Source organism: Nomascus leucogenys, chromosome 25 (genome assembly GCF_006542625.1).
Source record: "Nomascus leucogenys isolate Asia chromosome 25, Asia_NLE_v1, whole genome shotgun sequence".
Taxonomy (NCBI): Eukaryota; Metazoa; Chordata; class Mammalia; order Primates; family Hylobatidae; genus Nomascus; species Nomascus leucogenys.
In genome coordinates, this window is record NC_044405.1 from 29,941,584 (window position 1) to 29,953,927 (window position 12,344).

At 49.0% G+C, this 12,344-nt stretch overlaps 1 protein-coding gene across 8 annotated transcripts in view; it reads left to right on the forward strand.

The window, feature by feature from the left end:
* ADARB1 (adenosine deaminase RNA specific B1) overlaps positions 1 to 12,344 on the forward strand; it is a 154,912-nt gene that overhangs the window by 56,013 nt on the left and 86,555 nt on the right. The window contains exon 1 of one of the 8 annotated variants that reach the window (XM_030806039.1): positions 4,058 to 4,329. The exons of the other annotated variants lie outside the window; for them this stretch is intronic. Coding sequence (XP_030661899.1) covers positions 4,293 to 4,329 — 37 coding nt within the window. The 5' untranslated portion in view covers positions 4,058 to 4,292. Of the gene's footprint in view, positions 1 to 4,057; positions 4,330 to 12,344 lie in introns of those variants that run through there. 8 annotated transcript variants of the gene reach the window in all.

Consider the following 12,344-nt stretch of genomic DNA (forward strand, 5'->3'; position numbering starts at 1 on the left):
CAGAGTTGGAATGATTCTGAAAGAGACATTGTGGTTTAATATTGCTAAGTTAAGTGTTGATTTGTGACTACCTATTTTTAACATGCCACAGAAGTAAAGCATTGCATTAATTATGCCATATATGTGAAATAGCAAGTATTTTTATATAATGTAACTGTGCGTTGGAGAAATGAATTATTTATAATCCTTTGCACCAATAAATTGTTCTTAAAAGCATAGAAAAAATAATCAGGCCAGAAGGAGATATCTAAAGCATGTGCTGAGAAAGCAAAACTGAAGACCTGGAAATTATAAAATATTACGACATGATGAGTCATATCTCCTCCTCCTGATTCTGTGTTACTAAATGTTAGCTGCGAATAGAAATCGTGTATTTCCTTTCTTTCATAAAATAAGAACTAATTTCGGCAGCAAACAGTTTGGCATGTTATTCTTTTCCCTTTTCAGGGTGGTTTAAATAAAAATAAATAAACATGAAAGATTTTGGCTGGAAAATCTTTGGAAGCACGGCCATCCTCAGCCTCACTGCACCGTCTGGTTTCCCTCTGAGCCTCCCTCCCGGGTCCTGCCTTAGTGCTGTCTGTGCAGTGTAGCCACAGGTCGCACTGTAGGGGTGTGGGGTGTTATTTTTAGTTTCAGGCAGACTCACTGTTTTTGCCTTTCTTTTTGCTTGAAAAGACTGCAGTTATTTCTTGTGTTTTTATACATGAGATTATCTTCTGAGGCTGGAACATCTTGGGGGGATACAATAGATAGAATTCCTATAGTAATTCCCCTGCGCAAGAGGAATTGCTGAGGAGGGCTTCAGGAAACCTTGACTCTTGTTTAAGCTTGGAAAGCTTTCTCAGTCTTTCTCATTGCCACCACGCACCACATCTTCTTTTTGTAACAAATATTTATTAACTCATCTTTTTATTTTAAAATGAAGTTCACAGAAGATATTACCTTATATAAGTATAGCCATATAATGTTAAAAAGCAGTGTCATGCTCAAATGTAATATAAAGAGAAACTAAAGATACATAATAAAATACTTTTCTACGCCACTGTATGAACATTTAGGCACTGCTGCTTTCACTCGGACCACTGAGTGGTGTGGGCCTGTCAGTGCAGGCAGATGTGGGGTAGGTACTGAGTTGGTGACCTGGAAACCATAAGCAATAGAGCTGAGTGGCATTACTTTCTGAAATGGCCAACCCTGAAGGAAGTAGTGTTCAGTCTTCCCTGTCTCTAGGTAGTCTCTGTATTTCTACAACATTGAGTGTATGTTAGAAGTATAGAAAAATGCATTGTGTCAATCCAAAACACAGCTGGGCCTGGGCTTAGAGAATTATGAGCAGCCTCTCCCCCTGCATGGAGGTCCTTTTGTGCAGGACAGTTCTTTGTTTCCGGGGTGGCCCTGCTCCCTCCAGGAGGTTTAGGAGTGCCCATATCACTATGATGCCTAAGCCACTCCTCATGTTGCTACCTGTTGCTACCACCGGGCATCGCTGCCACCTCCTGCTCTGTGCACAGTGTGGTGTGGCCGCCTGACCGACTGGTCAGGGACTAAAGTTCTCTTGAAGCCTTGACTGAAAGGAGAAGTGAGGAGGGGCATGGAGCCCAGTGCCAAGAGGCAGCTGCGTCTTTAGGGGCTGGCACTTTTCAGAGGGGCTCTTGGGGCCAGAAGGAGAGAGCCGTCATTCAAGTCTTACACAGCGTGGAGGTGCCCTCCCTGGGGTGTCCTGTGTGCTGACCTCTGTCCTGGTGCCTGGCGGTGTCCTGGTGCAGAGCTCCGCAAGCCTCTGCAGGGCTCTTCTTTGTGTGGAGGTTCTGGAGATGGGCAGTCCGGGTGGATGGTCAGGCCAATGAGGGCCTTCGAATGAAGCACATTACTGTAAGGGCGCTAATTCTGGATCCTCAGATATTGTGACAAAAACTTGACATTTTTCTTCCTTCAAAGTAACTTATTGACTAACGTAACCAACTGAGCAAAGGTGATGTTTTAGTATCTAAATATTCCAAAAGATTACTGAAATTTTAAAGTAAAAATTTGGCTAAGAACGGGAAGTCTCTGAATGTGCTTTTCTGGCATGACCCCTGTCACCAGGAAGCTGTCAGTGTGGTGTTGGGCCTGATTGATTCGCATCAGCTCAGCAGTGCTCAGGCACGTGGCGTCCTATTGGAAGGTCAGCAGGGGGAGAGCAGCTGGCCAGGTCAGAGGATTCATTTCTGTCTGAAGCTTTGTGAGGAACTAAGATGGCTTTTCCAGTAGTCTCTATCATTCCAGAGAGTTTTAAGATTGCTTTTATTTGTTCTTCTACCCTGGAACTAGGAAACCAGACCCAAGAAATGTATCCACGCCAGGTTTTGCCCATAGTCTTTAAAAATATTGAACTTCTTTAACTTGAGGCCCTCACAGTTTTCTGGGCCCCCATAAGTTATAGAACAGGGACCAGGCCTGCTGCCTTGTGGGGGCTGGGTGGGCACTGGCTCCACAGGGCACAGATCCTTCCTGTGGGTGGGCTTAGGGGGTGTGAGGGATTCACTTTCAGATGTGACACTCCAGATGTGGGGTTGATGGCACATTTTTTTTGTCCAGTTACATCCAAGTAAAAAGGAGGACAAATTCTTACTGAACCTATGCAGTAAACTCTGTTGTCAGGAAGGGTAAAGTGTCTTAGCATGAGTATTCCTGAATTCTGAAAGTTCAGGAGAGTAAGATGTTACCTAGAGAGTGTTTTATTTCAGCTTTGAAAGCAGGGTCTACTGGATTTAGGGCTAGAGATAGACGAAGAAGAAAGAGAAGGGGCTTCCTTGAGCGCACGTTAGAAAATACACCATTAAAGAGAATACCGACAATATTCCAAAGCCACAGTCAGCGTTTCCCCGCCAGCTCCTCCAGTCTTACTTACTTCCTGTCTGCTGGGTGGTGGCTCACTTGTCAAGTTTTCATAGTCATGTGCTTCTGGGCGCAAAGCCCTGGTGAGCCCGGCTCATTTCCCTGGTGGAATCGGACAGTGGTCGAAGGGGTGTCAGCCTCTGTTCAGAAGCCTGAGCCCCTGATTCTGTTCCTTGAAGTGTCAGTAGTTAGGGTGCCTGTACTGAGCAGGGGCTGCCATTGCATCTGACTGAGGGGCCTCTTCAGGCCCGCTGGCTCTTGGCAGAGCTCAGTTCCTTGTGACCGTAGGCCTGTGGCGCTTGGCTCCTGGAGACGCTTCATAGCCCTTGCCCTGTGGCCCTCTTCCCAGCATGGCAGTTTGCCTCTCAAGACGTATAGGCAGGGTCTCCCCTCTTCCTTTCCTCTCTGACTTCTCTCATCCTGCAGGGGTTTACCTGATCAGGCCAGGCCCACCCAGGAAAATCTCCCTTTTGATGAACTCAGTCAGCTGATGAGGCGCTTTAATTGCATCTGTAACATCCCTTCACCTTTGCCTTATATAACACTATGTCCCATCATGTTCACAGTTCCTCCTGCCTGCAAGGCAGGGGAGTGTACAAGGTGTGTACCCCAGGGGCAGGATGCTAACACTACACTGACTGAGAAAAGAATTTGTCTTACCTGTACCTGACAGGTGTGTACCTGAAAGAGGTGTGTGCCCGATGGTGTGTGTGCCCAATGGGTGTATGCCCGACAGTGGTGTGTGCGCCCGCTGGGTGTGTGCCCGACAGTGGTGTGTGCGCCCGACAGTGGTGTGTGCGCCCATGGGTGTGTGCGCCCGACAGTGGTGTGTGCGCCTGATGGTGTGTGCGCCCGACAGTGGTGTGTGCGCCATGGGTGGTGCGCCCGATGGGTGTGTGTGCCCGACAGTGGTGTGTGCGCCCGAGAGTGGTGTGTGCGCCCGACAGTGGTGTGTGCGCCCGATGGGTGTGTGCGCCCGACAGTGGTGTGTGCCCCCGACAGTGGTGTGTGCCCCCGACAGTGGTGTGTGTGCCCGATGGGTGTGTGCACCTGACAGGAGTGAGTGTGTCTGACATGGGTATGTGGGCACCCAGCAGGGGTACATACACTAGGGGTGTGTGCGCCTGATGTGTGTGTGTGTCTGACGTGGGTGTGTGCACCTGGCAGAGGTGTGTGCGCCCAGCAGAGGCATATGCCTGACAGAGGCCTGGCTTAGTGTTCAGGGTCCACAGTACATGAAGAATCCTACAGATCCCTATGGACAAGGCAGTACAGTGGAATTTGGGGCAAAAGACTTGCACAGATTTTTTTTTTTTTTTTTTTGTACAAAAGATGCAATTGAAATGGCCAATGAGCACACGCTCATTCATCCAGCGAGCATTGAGGACCCCTAGAGGCCAGGCTCATGAGTGATGAAGATCCCGAGGATGAAGACGCCTTGCCATCCAGGTCAGTGGGTGATGGCATTTGTAGTCAGGGGCACCCAGCACCACATCCCTGGCTCCGCTGACAGCTGGGTGAGTCCCCTGCCGCCTGGGCAGAGCTGCCTCTGCAGATGCCCAGGTGGGTCTTCTGGGGCAGGGACTGGCCAGCTGTGGCCTGTGAGCAGATTCTGGGACCTGAAAGCTAAGGATGGTTTTTACATTTTTAAGGAGTTATAAAACAAACAGAAAAGGAAGATTCTGCGACAGAGACCATAAGTGTTCTGCAAAGCCTAAGGTTTATAGAAATGGGCAGGCCTGCTCTAAGGGGCCTGCTTGCTGGTGGGGCCTTGTCTGGGTTGCCAGTTCTACTAATTCTGGAATTGGAAGGTCTTTTGGAGGACTGTGTGCTGGGTAGGATTTCCAGATCCCAAGATGCTTTGGCTGCATTCAGACCCACAGGGCAGAGAGAGCCCTCCTCACTGTTCCTTGGCAGAGGCCTCCACACTCTATGTGCTGACCGGCCTGCCAGAATGACAGCGACTGCCAGCTGTCTGCATCCTCCCGGCACCCCTTAGTGTGGCTGCATACCAAGGGGAGTTAAAACCATAAACAGGTGGAGAATATCTCCTTCCAGGGATTCTCAGAGGACTCAGTGATTTAAGAGGAAAAGACCAAACTGCTGCTTTCAGCAGGACCACTGTGTGCTGCCTGCCTGTCAGTGCACGCAGATACGGGGTCCTGAGTTGGTGACCTCAAAACCGCGAGCGGTAGATGGACAGAGTAGCCCCTAATGAAGCAGAAAGACTGGAAGAGACAGGACCTAATTTAGGTCGAAAAGCAAAGTGAGGCCTCAGAAGATGAAGGCAGAGTGCAAGAAAGGCTTTCTGGAACTGACAAGCCTGCCATCCACATTTAGAAATGTATTAGAGAAATTGGAAAAAAACATAGGAAGTGTAGAATGTCAGCAGAAAGGTGTGGCCACAGTCAAGAGGGCCCTCCGTGGGTCCTGTGGTCCTGGACTGCAGGTGGGCCCGGTGGAGACTGTGCTGCCCCTCACCCTCCCCGGTGGGTCGTCTGTGATGGGGGTGGGTGAAGCTGAGTGCTGTCCTGAAAATCCGACCATGCACAGCCCCTTTCCAAAGACCCTTCTAATTTTAGAGGCCACCAGCAGCCATGGGACTAGGCAGCCTCAGAGCAGGGACACAGTGTGAGTCATATGTGCCTGTGCTCATCCTGTGGTGTCCCCGGGCCCATGGGGGTGGGAGGGATCAGAGGGATGGGAGGGAGGGGAGTAAAACCAGGGGAAGGAGTGGAGGACCACGAGCTCCCTCCCCTTCTTGGTGGCCAGCTGCTGTGAGGACTCGCTCTCTTAGGACAGGTCCACTGGTCTCTGAGCTCTGGTTCTGGCCTCCCGTCAGGTGCCCTCGTGCGGGAATGAGTGAGGGACAGCAGGGCAGGCTTTCCAGGCTTCTAGCAAGCTCTACATAATGGGCGGGGGACCCTGCTCTTAAAAACATGTGGACCCTTAGCATTCTTCTTCCTCAGACCTGGGGCCTCAGCCTAAGCTGAGATGACGGGGAAGAACTACAGATACACTAGATTTAGGGAAAATAATGTCAAGTGGTGCAAACAAGTGGAACTGCTGCTTTTGAAGTGGGCTGTGGAGTCGTGATGTTTGCTACACCCGGCATCATGTTTCAGAACCTGTAGCAGCGCTCAAGAGAGAGTCATTCCTTTAACAACAAACATGTACTGAGCCCCTGTGGGGAGGCACTGACCGAGGCCTGAGGACAGATGTGGGGACAGACCAGTCCTGTGGTGACAGCTGGTGGGGGGTAGAGAACAGTAGAGCTGCCCCGCCAGCCAGCGGCTGCTGGGAGAGCAGGGGTGTTCCCACACCCAGAGGAGGCACCCGGCCGCTCTCCCCCAGGTTGCTTGGTGTGTGCGCTGCAGGGAGAAGCCTGCCCCCAGCTGGTGTTCCGCAGGGGCCAGGGACACTGGTAGGTGTGGAACAAGGGAGTTTGTGACTTGGGATTGTTTTCTACTTAAAAAATAATCCGAGTAAAGCTTGGTTTAAACAGCATCAAGTTAAAAAAATTCCTAAGACGTTGTTGGATTCCTGGTTTATATGTGGCTTTAAGGTTCTGAAGAAGTACACAATTAACCACAGAAGTATGACTTGAATAGATAAGAATTTAACAAAATATACACTGTTGGGTGTAAAATCATAAATATCTGAAGTTCTTAGAAACTGGTAATTTTCTTTTAGCTTTGCTGTGCTCTGAGCATGACTAAACTAAAAGTAATGAATCCAGACCTTGAAGACTGGTGTGTGTGTAAAAGGAAAGAAGTGAGAAGATTCATGTGTAGATCCAGGACAATCTGAATTTACTTCTGTTCAGTATTTCCCAAAGGCTTTTTCTACATGGAGGGACTCAGAGTGACACAGCAGCTCCCTCTTGTGGACAGATTCCCCCGTGTAAGGTGCTGGAGGCTGAGGTTCCAGCCTGCAGCCCCTCCTGATCCAGATTTGTGGAGAGTTCTGGAAGACTGATGACTGCTGACCCCCTTCTTAACCTACACCATCGCCATGCTGGTGGTGGGGGTGGGGGTGGGGCTCTTGGCCATTCCTGCCCCTTGGCCACCCTTCCTTGATCTGAGGGTACGTGTGGCCCTTCGGGTGTGGCAGGAGCTTTGTGCTTTAGTGACCAACAGTCCCCTGATGAGTGAAGGCCCATCAATCCAATTTAAAATAAAACATTTGAAGTCTCTTCAGAGGACGGCGTGAGGATGTCTGCGTTCAGTGATGGAGCTTGGCCTCTGCCTTGCCCCTGATTGAGGCACTGAGGGTTCAGATACAGTCTCTGCCCACTGCGTGTGAACAGCCTGGTGGGTGTGGAGGGGAGGAAGCCTGTGATGATGGTGGCACTGTGAGGAAAGTGGAGATGGAAGGAGGTGTGCCCAGGAGGCGGGGCAGGAGAGTTCGTGGATGTAGGGTTGCAGCAAGTCTGGAAAGCTGGGTGTGTTTTCCAGGCAGATGGCATGGGAGGTGGGCACCCCAGGCAGGAGGGGCTCAGGATAAGACTCCAGAAGCCTGATGGGCTGGAGGGGAGGGAGAGGCTGGGCCTGCTGGGGGCAGGAAAAGAGCAGACCTGTGCTTAATTTCAATTTCTATGGAAGTGGTGCCCTCAAACTTAGAAGGGCTTTTGATGAGAAGCGATAGAGTATAGCTCTTGCCCTCCTCAGTGGCATCACTGATTTTTTAAAATGCATTTTAGATATTTGTATTTCTACATTAATTAGTATTAGGATTGGCTATAAGTGACAGAGATGCAACATAGTAGGAGCTTAACCAAGAGAAAAGGCTGCATCCTGCACTTGCTATTGTTTGATTTATGAACTGTAGACATTATCTGTGCACTATTAGTTCACGTGGAGGAGGATTTAGCTCCCTGACGTTTCTCCAACCTTCTTTTCCTGTATCATTTAGGATTGATTCTGGGTGAAAGTCACAGCATGACTCACAGCATCTTACACACCCTGGATGTATATACACACTTATTATGTCATAAGTAATCCAGAGGGAGGAGTTTACTAGAGCTAGTTCGGAGTTCAGCCATGTTAGGGCTCTGGGTGAGCATCGCTGCAGTACAGCAGCAGCAGCTTTAGGCATCACATCTATGTTTAAGGCAGAACAACTGAGAAGGAGCAGGCCGTGGAGCTCTTGTCTGTTCCTTTTGTCAGAGACATTGCGGAAGCCCCCAGCATATTTTCACTTGTCTTTCACCAGAACTATGTCTTTCTCCTTGGCCAGAAGTGTGTTTTGTGGCCAGCTTTAGTCACAAAAGAGACTGAGAAAACGAGCCTGTCATTCTTGTGGCACCCTTGATAGAGGGCAGGGTAAAGGGCTTGAGGACGAGCACTGGATCAGCTTACCAAGCCTGAAGCCACGTCCCCTGCTGGTCATCCTAGAGACTGAGTGGCCCATGTGCTCATGGCCTGTGGGCACTGGGCGGCCTCTCAGTTTCCTGCGTGGAAGGCAGCAGAAGCACTTATCCAGCCCTCACCTCCTCGGTGGTGTCAGTTTGTCTGACCTCTGTCAGTTAGTTGTCTTTTTTTTTTTTTTTTAAGACAGAGTCTCGCTCTGTTGCCTAGGCTGGAGTGCAGTGGCACAATCTTGGCTCACTTCAAGCTCCGCCTCTCGGGTTCAAGCGATTCTCCTGCCTCAGCCTCCTGAGTAGCTGAGACTATAGGCGCATGCCACCACGCCCGGCTAATTTTTGTAGTTTTTGTAGAGACGGGGTTTTGCTGTGTTGCCCAGGCTGGTCTTGAACTCCTGGGCTCAGGTGATCCACCTACCTCAGCCTCCCACTGTGCTGGGATTACAGGCGTGAGTCACTGCGCCCAGCCTTGTTTGTCTTCTGTGTTACCAAAGTAGAAAACTTTTTCTGTTCTGTAACCTTGGTTCAATCAAAGTTCCAAATTCATAAATGGCACTTATTATGACGATTGCTGAAAGTCATGCCACAGTTTAATTTGCTTTATACTTGGATTTGGTATACTTGATTTTTTGGTTCCGTTTTCTCTTTTTCCTGGTTTCCTTGATTTTTTGGCTCCATTTTCTCTTTTTCCTGGTTTCCTTGATTTTTGGCTCCATTTTCTCTTTTTCCCAAATTCTTGCCTGGCATGGAGTGGTAGAGCAGAGTGGGGAATGGAGTTGAGTTTGGATCCAGCGGTCGAGCAAGTGCCTCAACTCCCCTGCTCAGCTTCCTCCTCTGTCACGTGGGGCAGGGAAGGTGCCTGTCGGGCGCGGCGAGCGCGGTGAGTGGTAGTGTGGGGCCGTGTACGCCTGTGGGCCCTGAGCATCAGCACTTCTGCCTCTCTGTGTCCTCTTGTTGAGAGGGACCACTGCCTTTCTTACGCTGTCTCCAGCCTTTTCCAGCTTATTCATTCTGTTTCTTGGAACCCATTTAATTCATTCTTCTTGAAATACATGTGTTTTCTATTTTATTTCAAATTGAGACTTACCTTTCTTATAGAATTTGTTTTCTTCTGGGATCTCTGATTTTTTTAAAATTGGATTTACTGAGGTAAAATGTACAGACAATAAAACTCTTTTTTTTTTTTTTTTTTTGTCACAGAGTTTCCCTCTTGTCGCCCAGGCTAGAGTGCAATGGCATGATCTCTGCTCACTGCAACCTCTGCCTTCCGGGCTCAAGCGATTCTCCTGCCTCAGCCTCCCTAGTAGCTGGGATTACAGGCGCCTGCACCACGCCTGGCTAATTTTGTATTTTTAGTAGAGACGGGGTGTTGCCATGTTGGCCAGGCTGGTCTCGAACCCCTGACCTCGGGTGATCCACCCACCTCAACCCAGCCAAAAATCATTCTTCTAAAGTGTGCACTCTGATATATTCTGACCACACCACCAAGCAGCTGGGGTAGAGAATATTCTTCTTACCCCAAAAAGTTTCCTCTTAGCCTGTGCAGGTGTCCTACCCATCAGGGCCCAGGGCGACCTTGTCTGATGTTGATGTCCTGTCAGATGGTTTGTATTCAGCAGAGCACCCGGACCAGGCTGTGAGGTACAGGTCGGCCCCTGGCAGCCTGTGCCTTGTAGCTTCTGGGTGGCTCCTGGCTTGGTTGCTGTGGTGTGGAGCGTTGAGTGACCTCTGCAGAACAGCAGATGGTGCTGTAGGGCCGCTTCTAAGACAGTGGAAGAGGCTCAGTGGCGTTCTGAGTGGCGTTCTGAGTGGCGTTCTGAGCGGTGGCCACCAGGACAAACCTGTCTTTACACCATCTGTGTGTGTGCGTGTGAGTGTGTGTGTGTGTGTGTGTGTGTGTGTGTGCATTCCCAATGTGCGTCCAGAAGCCAGTTTCCTTCAGAAAACTTTCTGTTCCCTGGCTTTATTTTTACCATTTAGAGGACCCATGAAGCAATGAGATGGAATACTTATAGCTGGTTTAATTCAGTGAGTGATCTGAATTGTAATAAAATTTTATCAAGTACTTTATAAATTTGATATAATAAATTTAAGTCTGCAGAAGGGGCTGATTGTGTTGTGGAATGAGAAGTTTTGTACATCCTTTGCAGTTCTAAAAATTGTGGCCGGGTGTGGTGGCTCAAGCCTATAATCCTAGAACTTTGGGAGGCTGAGACAGGAGGATTGCTTAAGCCCAGGAGTTGGAGACCAGTCTGGGTAACATGATGAAACCCTGTCTGTACAAAAAAGAAAAGTAAAAATAAATTGGCCAGGTGTGGTGGCGCACGCCTGTAGTCCCAGCTACTCGAGAGGCTGAGGTGGGAGAATTGCTTGATCCCAGGAGACGGGTGGCAATGAGCCGAGATTGTGCCACTGCACTCCAGCCTGGGCGACAGAGCGAGACCCTGTCTCAAAAAAAAAGTTGTTACTTTGCAGTGTAGTCTTTGTGTAACATAATTTTATGATTCTATTGTTTTAAGCTTAATATTCCAAATAGGTAATCATTATGTTAAAATGCAAAAAATTAGCCTGTACTCTCATGATCTAAATATGTAGTAGCGGTTTTACAGAATATATTTCAAAGGATTGCCATTCTGTTTTATTTTTAGTAGCCAGTTATAGAAAGCATTGTTTTTAAATAATGCCTAAGAATCTTTAAAGAAATACCTGTCAATGTATGTTCCAGTTTAGTATCAGATTTATATTCAGAGCTCATAAGAATTTAAAAAGTTTCCCGGAGTCTGTAAATGGGGATGGAGCTGTCCTTCAAGAGTGATAGTCCTCCTAGGTTTGAGTTGTCTTCTGCTGCTAGCATAGTACCACCTGAGCTACCTGTGGGCCACCTTCGCCACCCGTGGGTCCCTTCAGCCACCCCAGAGTCACCTTAGCATCCCTGGGTCGCCGTAGCCACGCCTGGGCCATGTTAGCCACCGCAGGGTCACCTTAGTCACCACAGGGTCTCCTTAGCCATCCCAGGGCCACCTTAGCCACCTGTGGGTTACCTCAGCCACCAATGAGTCACCTTAGCTACCCCAGGATCACCTTAGCCATTTGTGGGTCACCTTAGCCACCCTCTCACCTTAGTCACTCATGGTCAGCTTAGCTGTTTGTGGGTCACTTAGCCACCGCTGGGCCACTGTGGCCACCTCTGGGTGTCCTTAGCCACCCCTGGGCCACTTTGGCCACTCTGGGTCACCTTGTCTACCCCTGGGTTACCTTGTCTACCCCTGGGTTACCTGAGCCACCCTTGGTCACTGTCTGTGTGTGCTTGCTTGCTTGAAGCCACATTATGCTACTGCAGCTAATTAAGGTCCCTCAATTCAAGTGTCTCCTTTTTTTGGGCTCCTGCCTTCTTTTTGTTTTTCAAATCGAACACCTGCTATACTCATTTGAGAAGTGTAGACTTTGATTTGTAACCCTAAGTTGCCTGGTAAAGTCACCTTTAAAGCCAATGGAAAAAGCTTAATTGAATTCATTTGTTTGAAGAAGTAGAGGAATGTTGCAAGTAGACTGAAAGTTATACTTAGTCTGTTCTGTTTGAAACCATTCTCATTCAGAAAACAGAAATGTGTTCATGTAAAGAAATATGTGTATGTTATTTGACTTAATATTGTAAGGAATCTTAATTGAGAAAATAAACTCAAGTAGCTGTGTTTTTTTCTTTAACTGGGCAACATTGTAGTGGGGTGGAGTGTGGGTCCCCAGGTTGGAGAGCTCTGGATTTGGAGTGGGTCCTAGCACATGGCCAACATGTGACCTTGGGCAGCAACTCAGCCCTGCTGGCTGCCAGGCTCCTCCCCATGAGGTAGTGGGAGCCATGTGGGATCTGTCTGCTGGGGGTGCAACTGCTGTAGCCTAAGCGGCGTCCTCACTTGGTCCCCCCATGAACTCAGGGGTGTGGCCTGGCTCCGTCATGTGTTTTGCAGGGGGATCTGAGGGGCCCAGAAGGTAAGAAATTGCCTAAGGCCCTTGGCTAATAGAAGAGGGAGCAGGGCTTTGATCAGGGGGACCAGCTCGTGACTCTGTGCTGGTTACTGCTTTACCGAAACCATGGCCATGC